At 31.4% G+C, this 14,157-nt stretch overlaps 3 protein-coding genes across 3 annotated transcripts; 1 reads left to right on the top strand and 2 right to left on the bottom strand.

The window, feature by feature from the left end:
- Window positions 1-3,866: 3,866 nt before the first annotated feature.
- Window positions 3,867-5,674, top strand: LOC121202897 (uncharacterized). Its single transcript, XM_041079620.1, has 3 exons — window positions 3,867-4,016; window positions 4,480-4,842; window positions 5,059-5,674. Exons 2-3 carry the CDS (start codon window positions 4,510-4,512, stop codon window positions 5,071-5,073), a joined length of 348 nt encoding a protein of 115 aa, XP_040935554.1. The 5' UTR covers window positions 3,867-4,016; window positions 4,480-4,509; the 3' UTR covers window positions 5,074-5,674.
- Window positions 5,175-7,643, bottom strand: LOC121208579 (protease Do-like 5, chloroplastic). Its single transcript, XM_041079619.1, has 8 exons — window positions 7,250-7,643; window positions 7,009-7,164; window positions 6,853-6,915; window positions 6,683-6,772; window positions 5,870-5,992; window positions 5,681-5,768; window positions 5,494-5,568; window positions 5,175-5,393 (listed from the first exon to the last, which is right to left on the bottom strand). Exons 1-8 carry the CDS (start codon window positions 7,493-7,495, stop codon window positions 5,284-5,286), a joined length of 951 nt encoding a protein of 316 aa, XP_040935553.1. The 5' UTR covers window positions 7,496-7,643; the 3' UTR covers window positions 5,175-5,283.
- A 745-nt stretch (window positions 7,644-8,388) lies between these two features.
- On the bottom strand, window positions 8,389-9,003 carry LOC121208519 (uncharacterized). The gene has a single exon (XM_041079381.1). It carries the CDS (start codon window positions 9,001-9,003, stop codon window positions 8,389-8,391), a length of 615 nt encoding a protein of 204 aa, XP_040935315.1.
- Window positions 9,004-14,157: the final 5,154 nt, after the last annotated feature.

Genomic DNA, 14,157 nt, shown 5'->3' with positions numbered 1-14,157 from the left:
CCAAATACTCTTCATCGATAGAGCTCTCCAAGATTGCGTTCGCAACGACAAATCCCATCCCATCTCAGCAATATTTACACCAAGAATCATTCTTGCTTCGCAAAAAGAATCACTATGCCCCAGTCATCCACAATAAAAGCAAAAGAGCGATAGATGTTCATATTTGAATTTAACAAATGAACACCTTCCATAGACCATGATCTATTTTTTCCTCTTCAATAGACGCCTAACATCAACCTGGACGCGTAATCTCATGAAATTTTGATTTTCTTTTCCCAAGTTTGATCTATCATATTCCAAAAAAGTCCTAATAAAATTACCCAGCTGTATTGCTAAATTTTCAGAAAACATACCAATTGGAATGTCATGGATTTGCACCCAAAAAGGAGAAAAAATTAATGGGACATCTAAAGGGCTTTCCCCCTCTTCAACTTACAGAGCAGTAATAGATGATTATTGAATTCCATGGTGAACCCTTTAAGACTCTCTCCATATCCATAATGTGAAAAAACTGAAAAAGATACCTCTTCGTCCCCAGATCTCGAATTTGAACCCCATAAATTGGATGCCACAAATTTGCCATAGTATTTCTCATGGCTGGAAAGTGAATAACACTGGCTGTTAAAAAACATCCTACAACTTGAAATTCCTCCCCCCTCTATCCCCCCTGGATCTATCTGTAACTGTAGAACCTCCTCTTCTTCTTCATTGAGCGTTAACCGTGCTAATTCAGTATCCATGACTGCAGATTTGAAAGACCAGTGGCAAGAGAATGACGAGTAACCAGCAACCTTGAGAACTCAATTTGGCTCTTAAAGGCTGACTACAGAAGAAACTAAAAGAAAAAACAAGAAACACAAAAGACTCAAAGAAACAGACCTAGAACCTCAGACCAGCGGCGGCAGACAGAAGACTTGCTAGGGTAGTAGACTTCTTGTATTTGAACATTATTTAAATGTATATTTGTTACTTGATAATAAGATGTCTAAAATGGATATTTTATTTCTCAAAAGTACTTTCTGACAGTAATGCTAAACACTCAAATATTAAACCAAAATTTTCAAAAAGTACTTCTTAAAAGCACTTGTTTAAAGCACATTTTAAAAGCATTTTCAAAAGTATTGTTAAACTAGCCCTAAACCCCATAATTCATTCCCCTAAATGATTTCACACCACTCCCCTACACACGCAAATTATGTATTCAAATTAACTGCACTATCATTATGCAAGCGAACCCAATTATCTGATAAAGGACACCCTCGAATGGAAAAACATCTTCGATTCAAAATCTTCCTTACATGTGGACTAAAATTATCTCGTCCAAGTAATAGAAGCTTTAGCAATCTCATCCACTTTCCATGTCAAGCCCTGGAAAACAAATAAGCTTTTCTTTTGATACTTTAAGAAAAAAAATTTATGACAAATTGTAGTTTAAGTTTATCATTTAAATCCTTCAAATTCTCTTAAATGATATTTTAATGTTGTTTTATTGTTAATCACTCCTTTAACTTCATTTTATCAATATAAATACATAATATCCACATGATTTCAGAACAATTTTTTAAAAATACATTAAAAAACCCATTTGTTTCGTAATATATACAACAATAAATTCTTTAAAAAGGAATTAATAATTCTAAAAGGTATGGGTTTAATTTAAATTGTGGGTCTTCTCCTTTTGTATACATTTAAAGCCAATGAAGAGGTGCAATAAACAATTTTTTGGTGGAAAATGATTTCCTTTTAATATTAATTTCTCTAGACCAAACGGTGGACCAATACGGAGCATGCCCCATCTAGGCATCATGAACAAACAAAACAATAACAAAATAAATGTTTGATTTCATCGGTTAATTTCAAGATTTAACTTATAACAGATAATTAGATAAAAGAGTCTGACTTAAACTAAATCGAATCAAATAAATGTGTATAATTGAATCAAATCGAAGTTTTATATATATGAACTATAATTTAAGTTCATTTGTATAATTGTACCAAACCAAAATTTATGTATCAAACTATACATTAGACCAAATTTCATATATAAATTTAATATTTATCCCTTATAAATTATGTAAATTTTTATTTAATATTTAATATATTTTATTTTATTTTATTTGTAAACATAAATAATTTAACATATTTTTTATTGTTTACATTATAATTTAAGGGTGAGTATTTGATACATTAGTAGGGTACCTTTTTTTTCCACAAACAGTCTTAAAAAATTGATATGTTTTTTTAATATTTATTTTTGTTATATTTTACTATACTCCTATAGCACACTTGTCAATCTCTGACTCTGATTATAGACTCTAAAAACTCTATTAACAGTATACCAAATAATTTCCTATAATATAATATATTTAGTTTTTATAAGATAAAAAAATTACAAATATGAGATTGAAAATAATTGAACTCGAGCTTTAACCTTAAATATTAAATCTGAAACTTAACCCAATTTTAAATTCAACAATTTTTTTTACTAATCAATTTAGCATTGCTTCTAATAAACACTTTTGGGACAAAAAATACTTTTTGAGATAAAAGCATTGCTAAATAAGATGTTTTTAAATTTTTCAAAAGTGCTTTTTGGACAAAAAATACTTTGCAAAAATACTTGTTTAGACAAAAGGAAAAGCAAAAAAATTTAGTTTTTTTCTTGAAAGAAATGTTTTTTGGCTCAAAAGTACTTTTGAGAAATAATGCTAAATTAAATCTTAAATCTTTTTTTTTTCTCAAGACATCTACTGGAACAAGCCCAATAACTAATCATTTGTATTTTGTAAGCCCATTAAGGAATAGATACTCGCCACGAGTTTTAAAACTACTCCATACATACTCAAGGTGAGGATTACTAAAATCATGTAAATATTGTAGGAATTTAGGAGTAAGAGAAAAGTGGGAAAGGTGGGAAATTAGTGACACTTACCTACCTCACCTCAATGATGGAAGTGTGGGAACAAGAGTTTAAATTCCTTATTAATGGTGGAGTGGCGGTGATAAGGGCAAAATCACCATGTAAATTTGCACATAATAAATGAGCTAGATATTTTAAAATTTTAATGCAATAAAACAAAAATAAGGAAAAAGAAAAATGATTGCATATAATTTAATTTGGCCCCATTTCACTACCCAAATTTCCATTAACCAATCTCCTACAAACAAAACAACCCACAAAATTATATCCATAAACATCAATGACCCAACTATTGGACTACATAAAAGAATATTATAGGTATCTTTAATCACATAATCATAGGGTTAATTATAAAGTTGATATATTGATGGAGACAAAGCTAATCTGATGAGTATAATTAAATGCAAGACACACTGAAGAGCAAAGAACAGCCAAGCCATTCCCAACAGGTGTTTGGCAATATGATAATCAAAGTCCAGCTATGTCATGGGGTTTAAAACAATAATATTGTCCAAACAATGCATGCCCACTCTTCCATTTTTATATACACAATGCTGTCTTTTGTTCTTATAATAATTACATAACCACCAAGGATTTTGCAATCATTTGTCTCCCTCATGTCCCCCAAACCAACAATAAAGTAGAAACATGTATGCATATACATCATTTCTTTATACCTCGCAACCGTGTAAGGGCTTTACTATTTGTATCATGTTCAATGAATATTTGAATATGGATATGGGAATATAATCTTTTTAAACACCAGTTATAAATTATTTTCTAAATGCAATATCAGATAACATATTATGACTTTATTAGATGGACGTCTAACTTGATTCTTAATTTTGTTTATTGATAGAACTAGTGTTGTTGTCCTTGTACACATAAATCTACTGTTAATGATCCAAGCCCCTTGCTATTGGGCCGAATTAACCCACTCGAACCGGTTCAAAAGCCTCACTCAATAAACCCAAAATCTGTCTGTTCGTCATTTTCCCTTGCCATCTTGTTCTTTTCCCCCCTCACTTTCCAGAACAAAATCATAGAAACTGAAAGATTGAATTTTTGTTCTCTCGATCATTCATATCTTTCTTTGGTAAGTTCCTGCAATTTTTTTTCATCATTTGTTAACTTATCAACTTATGCTTATTTTGCATCATAATCTTTACCAATTTAAATCTTTTTCTTGGTCTTCTCTTTCTGGGTTTGCTTTTGATCGAGGGCTAGATTATTGTTCTTTCTGTCTTCCTTGCTTATTTTATATGCTGTGCTCGCTTGTTTCCTTATCGATTTCTATGTTATTGGGGGTTTAGGGCACTGATTCATATTATTAATTTGCCAAATAGAATGCCTCTTTCCATTGAACCCTATTAAGTGGGCTTTTAAACATTTTCAAAATTTTAATTGTATTCCTATGAATTTCAAAGCTTGTTGCCTAATTTGCTCAACTTCCTGAATTGTGAATTTTATGTACTTCAGCTGTTAGATGATAGGGTGTGTTTTGTCATTAGCTTGTTAATGACTATCTAATAACCTCGATTATTTTCCTATGTTTTCAGCAAAAAAGTTACTGATTCAAGTGCATTGGGATGGAACAAGAAGTAGGGGAATCCTTGATTCAGCTGGGGAACTCAGATGGTTCTAATTCTAGCAGCTCAGATCCCGTAACTCGTGTAAGGAAGCTATTGTTTCGCCGGATGCTGGTGGGGATCAAAGACGGCCGGTTTTTCTTGGGCACTTTCCACTGCCTTGACAAGCAAGGGAATATCATTCTCCAAGATACAATAGAGTATCGTAGTACCCGTCGGTCTTCTCCGTCTCCTATGGAGCAACGATGCCTTGGTCTTGTTCTCATCCCTTCCTCTTGTCAGAACTCCTGTCATGTGGATTGCTCCGTCGAGGAACAGTTGTCACTGCTGAAGGTATAAGAAACTAGAATCTTATGTTCCCATAAAATCTATGTTTGAAAGAAACAACAGTTTTCATGCAAGTATTGTTAGTTTTCTAGAGTGATTGATTGTATTGTAATTGCGTTGTTTTGAGCAAATTGAAAGGATCGTAATTGTTGCACTATAGGGAATTTGATCTTGCACTCAGATAACCTGCATTTATATAATCCATATGATATTCTTTGGTAGGCAAAAATGATATAAAGGAGCTTCAGTCATGGAGTATGTGTTTGGTAAGGAATGTTCAATTTCTTTTAAGTTTCTTCTTATATTTGAATTGTTAGATGTAGGTACACATTGCAACGTAATACCGAAAGGTCTTTGCAATTTCTTGATGCAAATTGTATCTGATGAAATGTGTATGTATACATATAGCTATGTACATCATAAATGAATTTTCTTCAGGCCAAAACATTATTGAAACCTGTTACTATATGGGGTTCCATATACGATAAGGTAAGGTACTGTTCGGACAACTGTGTCAATTGGTATTGCGAAGTTAACACCAGAGGAAATTCCTGTCCCTGCAAGATAGTATAAACCCAGAAGCAAGTTTTGAGTACTTTGTAATTGAATCAAACCATTCTCTTCACAAAAATATGGGAAACAGAGATATTTCATCACCTTTCCGAGTGAAAGTTGCGGTATTAACTCCGATGACATGACCATAGGAATCAATCAACGGTCCACCCGAGTTGCCTGCATAAGCGTCATCAACTTAAGCTAAATCAAATGTAAAAATGCAGTTGAAAGTCTGCAAGATAGAATTTTTGAATGTTAGCTTACAAATGAAATTCGTCTAACATATTACCTGCATTAATGGCGGCATCTGTTTGGATTGCTCCTCGAATTGCTCTGCCATTTGGGGAAGTTATCTCTCTGCCTAATCCACTAACCACCTGCACTGATGGATTCAATAAATTTTCTACGGCTCTTTATAAAGGAACCAGTTAAAAAGAGTAAAACACTGGTTTGGTGTGGTATAAAACAGTTTGGTTACCCCTGTGGTTAGAGTGTTCTCATATCCGAAGGGATTTCCAACGGCGAAACAGCTCTGACCCACGCGTAAATCCCGAGAAGTGCCGACAACAATAGGTTTTAGTTCATAGCCCTCAACATCAACCTGCAGATGGAAATTTATTTCAAAGCATGTAGCAACACTTGCACTGTTTGTTCATACAAAAACCATAAACATTATTCCAACAAAAGCATTAACAAGAAGCAAACATCCACAGCTTTCATCATTAAAAGATTTGGCATCCGGTCGATTGCAAGACATACTCAAAGATGAAAATTCTAATATTTACCCATTGTCACTTCGGTTCTAAATTTTTTTAGGGGATCATTTCGATCTTCATAATTTAGTCAAATTTCTTTCTTTTGAAAAGATAAATTAACCGAACTGTTAAAATGTTAATGACATTGGCGCGCCAGCTCGTGTAACATGACCTTAACAGTTAACATGGATAATCTTTTTAAGAAATTTTATGAACCATTTTCTTTTTTAATTGTTAAATTTTTATTTTATTATTTTTAACGTCAGTGCCATTAAAAATGCAATGGTCCAATTTACTTTGGCTAAATTTTAAAGGTGATAAAAAAAGAATTAGGGCAATGTGAGAAAATATAAATGTTTAAGGTTAAATTTATCATTACATTAATTCTTAATTACTTTTAAAACTTCAAATATGATCTAATTAAATTCTCAAAGTATTAATTTCATATCAATTAAGTTGTCTAATATCAACTAACTTAATGCCCGCAGCCAACTTAGATAAACTATACCTAAGTGGAGAGAGGTGTAATTAGGTACCTTTAAAACAGCTAGATCGTAGGCTGGATCAATGCCAACAATTTTCCCTTCTTTGTAAAAGCTAGTTCCGCTAGCATCAGCCAAGAGCACCTGGAAAAAATAATAGGCATCAGATTAATAACCGGCCATAATACTTGTCAAAGGGTACAACATAGTTCATGGGAAAACACCTTACAACGTTGCAATCCACTTTGGTCGGTAGCCAATTTATCAACAACATGGTAATTAGTAACCTGTTACATATCAGCGACTCTATAAAACCCAAATGTTATTTTGTATAATTACAAATTACATGTTTAAGAAAACCAACCGAAGGAAATGCTCACAATATGACCAAATTTGTCCCAAATGAAGCCTGAACCTGTCCCTTCAACTTTTGCATCTTCATCCTCAGCAACAACAACCCTGTCTCCCTTGGAAGAGCTCTTTGGGATTTTAGCTAATTCAAGGTCTTCAATGAACACAACCGATGGAGATGTTTCCTACAATAATTCAAATGTCATACTCAATTAATGCTATCAGAGGCTAAACAAATAATTAAATTAGCAAAGAAACTTGCAAGGGAACCTGAAATAGACGAACGATTCTATCTTCTTCTTGATCAAGCTCCACTTGTTGAGGTTGCAGAGCGATAGCTGGATATAAAGAAGGAATGGGATTTGAAATATAGAGTAAAGAAGCTATTGCAGCAGTTGAAGCAGAGATAATGGTTCTTCTCCTTGTAATGAATGGAGTCTTATATGAAGGTTCTGATGATGAAGTTGTAGGTGGCAATGGAGATGGGAGTGTGTGTAGAGAAGCCAACATCTCCATGCTATATTATTACAAGCTTTCGTTTATATGTGTAGTAACTGAAAATCTGTCTCTCATTTTTAACTCGTTTTGTGGATAAGGTGTGATGTCATTTCTGACAGTTTCGTAGTTGGCAAGTGGAGAAATTCATGCTGGGTTTTCAATGGTGTGGACAAATATTGATGCACATGCCCAAGCCTGTTTAATACAAGTATGAACTCAAGCCAAAGTGGGCTGGGTCTGCTCTTAAAAAGCCCAACCCATTGAACGTTGCTCAGTATCAAAGGCAAAATTTATGGGTCAAATTCTGGTTAGAAAAATTCGGGGGTAAGTTTAGTTTCGGTTAAAATTTGTTTGTGTTTCACTCCATTTCAATCCATACCCACTTATATCTTAATTATTTTTATATGTTTTATTAAGTTTTAACTGAATTGGTATAGATATTATTATTAATATAGAAAGATGTGGGTTCAAGTAAGTTGACACTGCTTTGAAGCTATTATTCAATCTCACTGATTTTCAAAATCACATAAACACACAAAAAAAAAAAGGTAATTTTAAATTATATAAAAAAGTGTCTAGGTCTGAAGCAAAGTTCCACCATCGATGTAGTTCCATCCTAATTTTCACACTTATACTTGAAATTTATTTCTACTTCAATTTTGTTTAGATATTGTGCAATGCAACCTAACAAATTGAAAACATAAAAGCATGGCTAAAAGATAAATGTGAGGAAAGATGATGGAAAAGATAAAGTGCTTTTATATGGAAGTTAAACTCCAAATCATGTACACTGCTACATTTCTAAGGGAATATAACAAAGAGGGAAGATTCAAGGACCCTCAATTGGAAAGCACAAACTAAAGAAAGGGGACACAAAAAAATTGTCAGTATTATCTCCTTTCCTATACTCCCTATTCCAAAAGTTGGCGGTTCCTAGCAGTAGCTTGAAGCCTAATCTCCCTGTTGAACTTCTCAATGAACTCTTCAACTCTCCTGTTTAGTTCCTCATCCGACATGGTCGAGAACTCGTTTGCTTCTGCTGCCAACTCGTTCAGTTCATGCTCTTTGGGTCTTTGATCAGGTTCATGGATTTCGACTACTTGTAATATTTTTTCTGGGATTTCTTCATTGTCTTCGAAAATGTTTTCCTCCATTGGAATGGTGTTATTTGCAGTGAAATCGGGGTCTTGTTGTGGATCAGTGGAAGTCCAACTCTTCCTGGCTTGGCTACGCATGGCGTGGTAATATTCGTCGTAAAGGTTGAGTTTTTGGTGGTTGGAGGAACAGAAAGCACCGTAATCAGCGGCGATGATAAGGATGAGGGTGTTGGAAATGAGAAACCAGAGCTTGGTATCACTTAAAAGTGGTGAAGCAGCAAAAAGGTTGAAGATGTCGTAGGAAATAGAGACGTAAATCAGAATAGAGGAAACGAAGGCGAATAATGATATCCCTTTTGCCTTTTGATGGTTTCTGTGTTTGCTTGGTTTCACTGGATCCTCCATTAGATTTGATGATGGTACACTCATTAAACAGTGGCAGAGAGAAGATGGGGTATGAAATTGTAGGTAAGGTGGTGAAGTTCCAAAATCGAAGGGCCTTTTATAGGGATCAAGTCGGCAAATAATTGTGAACCACAGATGTTTCCTCGATTTTCTACGTATATACATACATACTTACTACCACCTTTTCTTATCATAAATCATGCGGAATGGATTACCAAACTAACGAAAGCCAAAGCAACTAATATGATAATTAGATCACCATTGCAACAAATTATATATATTTTTTAGTCGTGGTTTACTTTAAAGTGATCAAAAAGAGGAACTAAAAATTGTTATTTCATGTCAAGTTACTAATTATTTTTGTCATTTACGTAAAGCTAATAATTTCTTGATTTAATTTTGAGTATACATCTTAGTTTAAGTTTTATACGATTATATTTTTATAATTTTTAAAAGATTAAATTAAATTTTTATCATTTTTAGGATCAAAGTGTAATTTTACCATTATTAATTTAAAATTTTATAAATTATAAAGAGACCTTAATGAAAAAAATTCATTTTAAGGGAGATCGGTCCCCTACCATCCCCTGTTAGCACTGCCACCGGTGATTTGTGTTGCAAAGTGTAGTTTAGTTTTTTTAATATATACATATAATGAGATGTGCCATAATTTGCAACATTGTTTGTGTAATAAATATCGAGTGTAATGATAAGATATATTATATTTTGAAGAAGAGATATAAGTTTAAATCTTAGAGATGATATTATTGAAATGAGAAACTATGAACTTCGATATAATTAAAATAATTAATTTTAACAATTGTAACCAACCCCATACTAGAACTTATGAGCTTTGACTTTCAAAACTAAAATATCATAAGATCTTAATCATGAACTTCAATTATTTCGAATTCAAAGCTACTTTTTAATGTAAAACAATAATAAATAGATAAAAATCCATGAAGATGACCCATACATTTGACAACACAAGAATAATTATGTTTGAAGCCAAAAGAAATCCGGTTGGCAGCAATTGTGAAGTCAATTTGCAAAATATTTCTGTTTCTATTTACCATATAATCCATATCACATTAAAACGACATTACGATCAAAGGTGGCAATCCAAATTTCAATCAATCTGTTTTCTTATTATTATTGCTTTTTCATACATATGTGTCTGAACAATTTCCCCAAATCTAATTGGTCCACCTTCACTTACACCAAAATAAATAATACAACTAAGTTACTTTTATGATCCACATTCCACTGAAGGATCGATGTCGATGTCGATATCATGTATTTTTGTTGAATTTTCATAATTCTTTTATATAATTAAAGTATTTTTTATGTTAATTTTATTGTTTATGAAAATTATTTTTCTCGAAATTCGTAGTTATTTTTTATAATAATATCATTTTTAAATTTTTTATCTATGAGTACAATATATTTTATTAGTATACCTAACACTCAATTTATGTTAGGATTGATTTTTTCAATCAAAATTTTCTCCATGAATGACATAATCTTCTTGATCTTGAACATATATAATAGTTGTCATGGACCCTTATTTCTCACCTTTTAATCTTTATTTAATTCCCAAAATTCTTACACATTTGTACCATATAATTATTTGGTATGAACCCACCAAAATTTGGTACGACCTGGTTTTGATTCATACATAATAATAAAATAATTTCTACTTATAATAAAAAAGGAGAGGACTCATCAATCTAATGATTTTATAATCTTTCATAAGGTCCATGCTTGAATTTCACACTCTTTTTTTTATATATAATTAATTGGCCCTTTGAAAATTTTTAGCATCTAATTATGAATTAAAATTTTAAGGTTTGGGGGATAAAGACTCGTGGGAAAGCAGAATAGAGGCAGCCATGGCACTCGATTATTGGTTACTTTGTTGGGTGATGGAAGATTAATTAAGGAATTAATCATGTTTATGAAATAGGGGTTTGCAGTAATAAAAGGAACACTCCAATGATAGCCAGACAAATTACCCAGTTTCGTGTGCTCGATCGTTTACTTGCAATTTCTTTCGTTTATGGTGAGACTTTTATAACATAAATTATACATGTTCAACAGTTGAAATATTCATCTAATTCAGGTAACGTTTATTCTTTAAAATATTGGCAACTAATTTGTTCAACGTTTTCTAACAAGACAATGAAATTACACATTATGAGTTTGTCCACCTTTGAGTTATACTTGTTGTTCCAATAGGGTCGGAAGCGTGTAAATTATTGTACTAAAAAATCACACAAAGTTTAATTCCCAGGGAAGAGAGGTGGATCACATGGATCTCTTAAATACCAAGTCTTTCCTTAGTCAGAATATCCCTTCTATAGTAATTTAATAGCACAATTAAATACTACTATTATACCCTCAAATATTGAAAGAAAAATAGGACAAAAAGAACATAAGAGTTTTAACGAGGTTCGGTAAATTATACCTACGTCCTCGGGCACTAACACCAGATGATAACTTTACTATCTCCAAAATATTACAAACAAATAGAATTCCTTAAGAATTCTCAAATGGGAGAAGAGAGAAAACTAAGAGAGAAAGATTGGTTGGGATGAATTGAAATGAGAAATGAGAAGGCCTATTTATAGTTGAGGTTCAAGGACCAAACAATAAATAGCTCATTATCTCAAGGACCAAAAAAAAATTATTCCTTGCCACTTTTCTAAAGTTGGTGGTTGTCATTATTGATTGTCTCCCATTAATGTTAATGGCAACCATTATTAATTGTCTTCCATTAATGTTAACAATACTAAGTTGAATGTTGTCCGGTCGCTTGAACACTAAAAATTTACTTGTTGCCAAAGCTAATCCGACTTGTTAATTCTATCATATTTACAGAGAAAATGGTTCCTCAATGTCTTCGGATTATAATGTTGATGTCGAGATTACCAAATTATTTCTTATAAAATTTTTCCAAAATGTTAAACTATAAAAATGGTTACTAAACTATTACCTTCATTCTATTTTGGTCATTGAATTATTAATTTTTTCGATTTAATTATTAAACTTTTCAAACTCAAATATTTTGGCCACTCAAGCTGATTTGAGATTTTTTTTTATCGTCTAATAACAAATTCAGCCCTCAATGTTTACAAAATTTATCATTTTAGTTCAAATTCTAAAAAGATAATATAACTTTATCTATAGCTAAACAATCCATTTCCCATAATTTTATGACTTTTTTTTCAAAAATAACCTGAAAAAATTTATTATTTACAAAAATTACCCAATTTCAAAATGTATAACGAAAACGATTCAAAATGAACAGTGTCAGGCGGTGTTAACACCAAAGTCCATCATCGTGTAATTATTACTTTTTAATTGAGTTGGGGATAAAAAATTAACTTTTTTAGTGTCTCGATACTGCCATAACTGGTACCCATATATATTTTCGAGTACATTTATGGGTATTTTCCGATTCAAAAAAAAATTTAATAGGTACTGGTAAGTAGCTGGAAAAAAATTTGCAAAATAAAATATTTTTTAATAGGTGGTCGGCATGTAGGTGGTGGTAGGGAGAGGAGAGGGACGGAGACGGAGACGAGAAGGGAATGGGGTGGGGGGAAGGAATTTTTTTAATAATAATATAATTATTTTTAATTAATATTAAGATAAATATGAATATAATATTTTTAATCACATATTGATTATTTACTTACAATTTTTTATATATTTTTTTATTTTTCTATTTTTTTATTTTTAGTTTTTATTTTTTAAAATTATTTGACAAATAATGATGTGACATTATTTATGTGGCATTTTTGTCACGTGTTGGTTAGTAATTGTATCACACCATTGTTGATTAACGGTTGATAAACAGAGGTGCTAACGTGGAAAATAATTAATTTAAATTGATAAAAAAATTTAGGTACTGAAAAAAAGATAATAATTTAGAAGGCCTTCTTTTAACCTTACAAAGCCTACATTTCCACTTGGTCATAGTCCCACTATGAAAAATTCAAGTTCTTTTCTTTCCCTCGAATTCAATTTCACCATTATTGAGTTCCGACGATTTAAGTTATTAAATTAATGAACTGAATTTGAATATTTTTGTGCTTAAAAAGTATTGTTGAACCAAAATAATGAAAGGTAAATTATACTTATTACCACTAAATTATTAATAAATTGATATTTTGGTCATTTCATTTTAAAAAAGTTATAATCTAGTTACCTTGAGTGTAGTTTACACAATAATAGAATATAATTCATCCAAGTCCAATAGATTTATAGAATTTAAGGATTCTATAATTGAATCAGTGATCGATTCAGTCAGATCATTGGATTATTGGTCCAGCCTATTCAATAAAAAAATATTAAAAATTTATAAAAAAATTTACTACATGAATAGAAAAATCAATTCAACCAATTTTTTACCCAATTCAATTTGTCCATATCAATTCGCGAGTAACCTGACCTAGTCTTTTATTCTAAATTGATTTCTCAATAAATTCTTGATCCAACCAATATATCGATTGATCCCGTCCGGTCCAAAAACCATCTAGAAATAATTTTAAGGAGATTTTGCTTGTCATGGCATATTTAGATACTCAATAATTAGTAGCGTCTAAGTTAAGATCTTTCTTCAATGGGATCTTTGAAATCCAAAACAATCAATGGCTGGAATTAAATGTTAGAAAGCAAACTTCACTCTACTTTTGATCATGACACATTGGATTTTTGGGAAAAATGTAGTAAAATTTTTGGAAATGTGTGGTAACCCTTTAACTACGTAACAAGTAAAAAGAAAAGTATTTAATATATAAAATATAATAAATAAATAAAATTCAAGCTTTTCATGTCAAATGCTTAAATGTTTTTCATTTTTGGTATAATTTTTTTTAGATCTTCTTTATTTTAAAAGTTTGTGATTAAGTCTTTCTCTACTTATATATTTATATGATGATCCCTAATTGGTTTTAATTTTTTTAAAACATTATCCTTGTCTTTAATTTAATTTATTATTGAATTTGAAAGTACTATAAAAGTGAGTGTAATTTAAGTATCTCGTGTGCTATGCGAGATGATTTTTAAAAATTTATAAGTTATTTATATTTTAATTCAATTGTCTTTAATATTTTTCATATATTTGATTAAGTTTAATTATTATCGGTGGTAGTTGTTTCGTGCTACTATTTT

This window comes from Gossypium hirsutum, chromosome A10 (genome assembly GCF_007990345.1).
Source record: "Gossypium hirsutum isolate 1008001.06 chromosome A10, Gossypium_hirsutum_v2.1, whole genome shotgun sequence".
NCBI classification, from domain to species: domain Eukaryota; kingdom Viridiplantae; phylum Streptophyta; class Magnoliopsida; order Malvales; family Malvaceae; genus Gossypium; species Gossypium hirsutum.
This window is presented reverse-complemented; position numbering and strand designations above follow the sequence as displayed.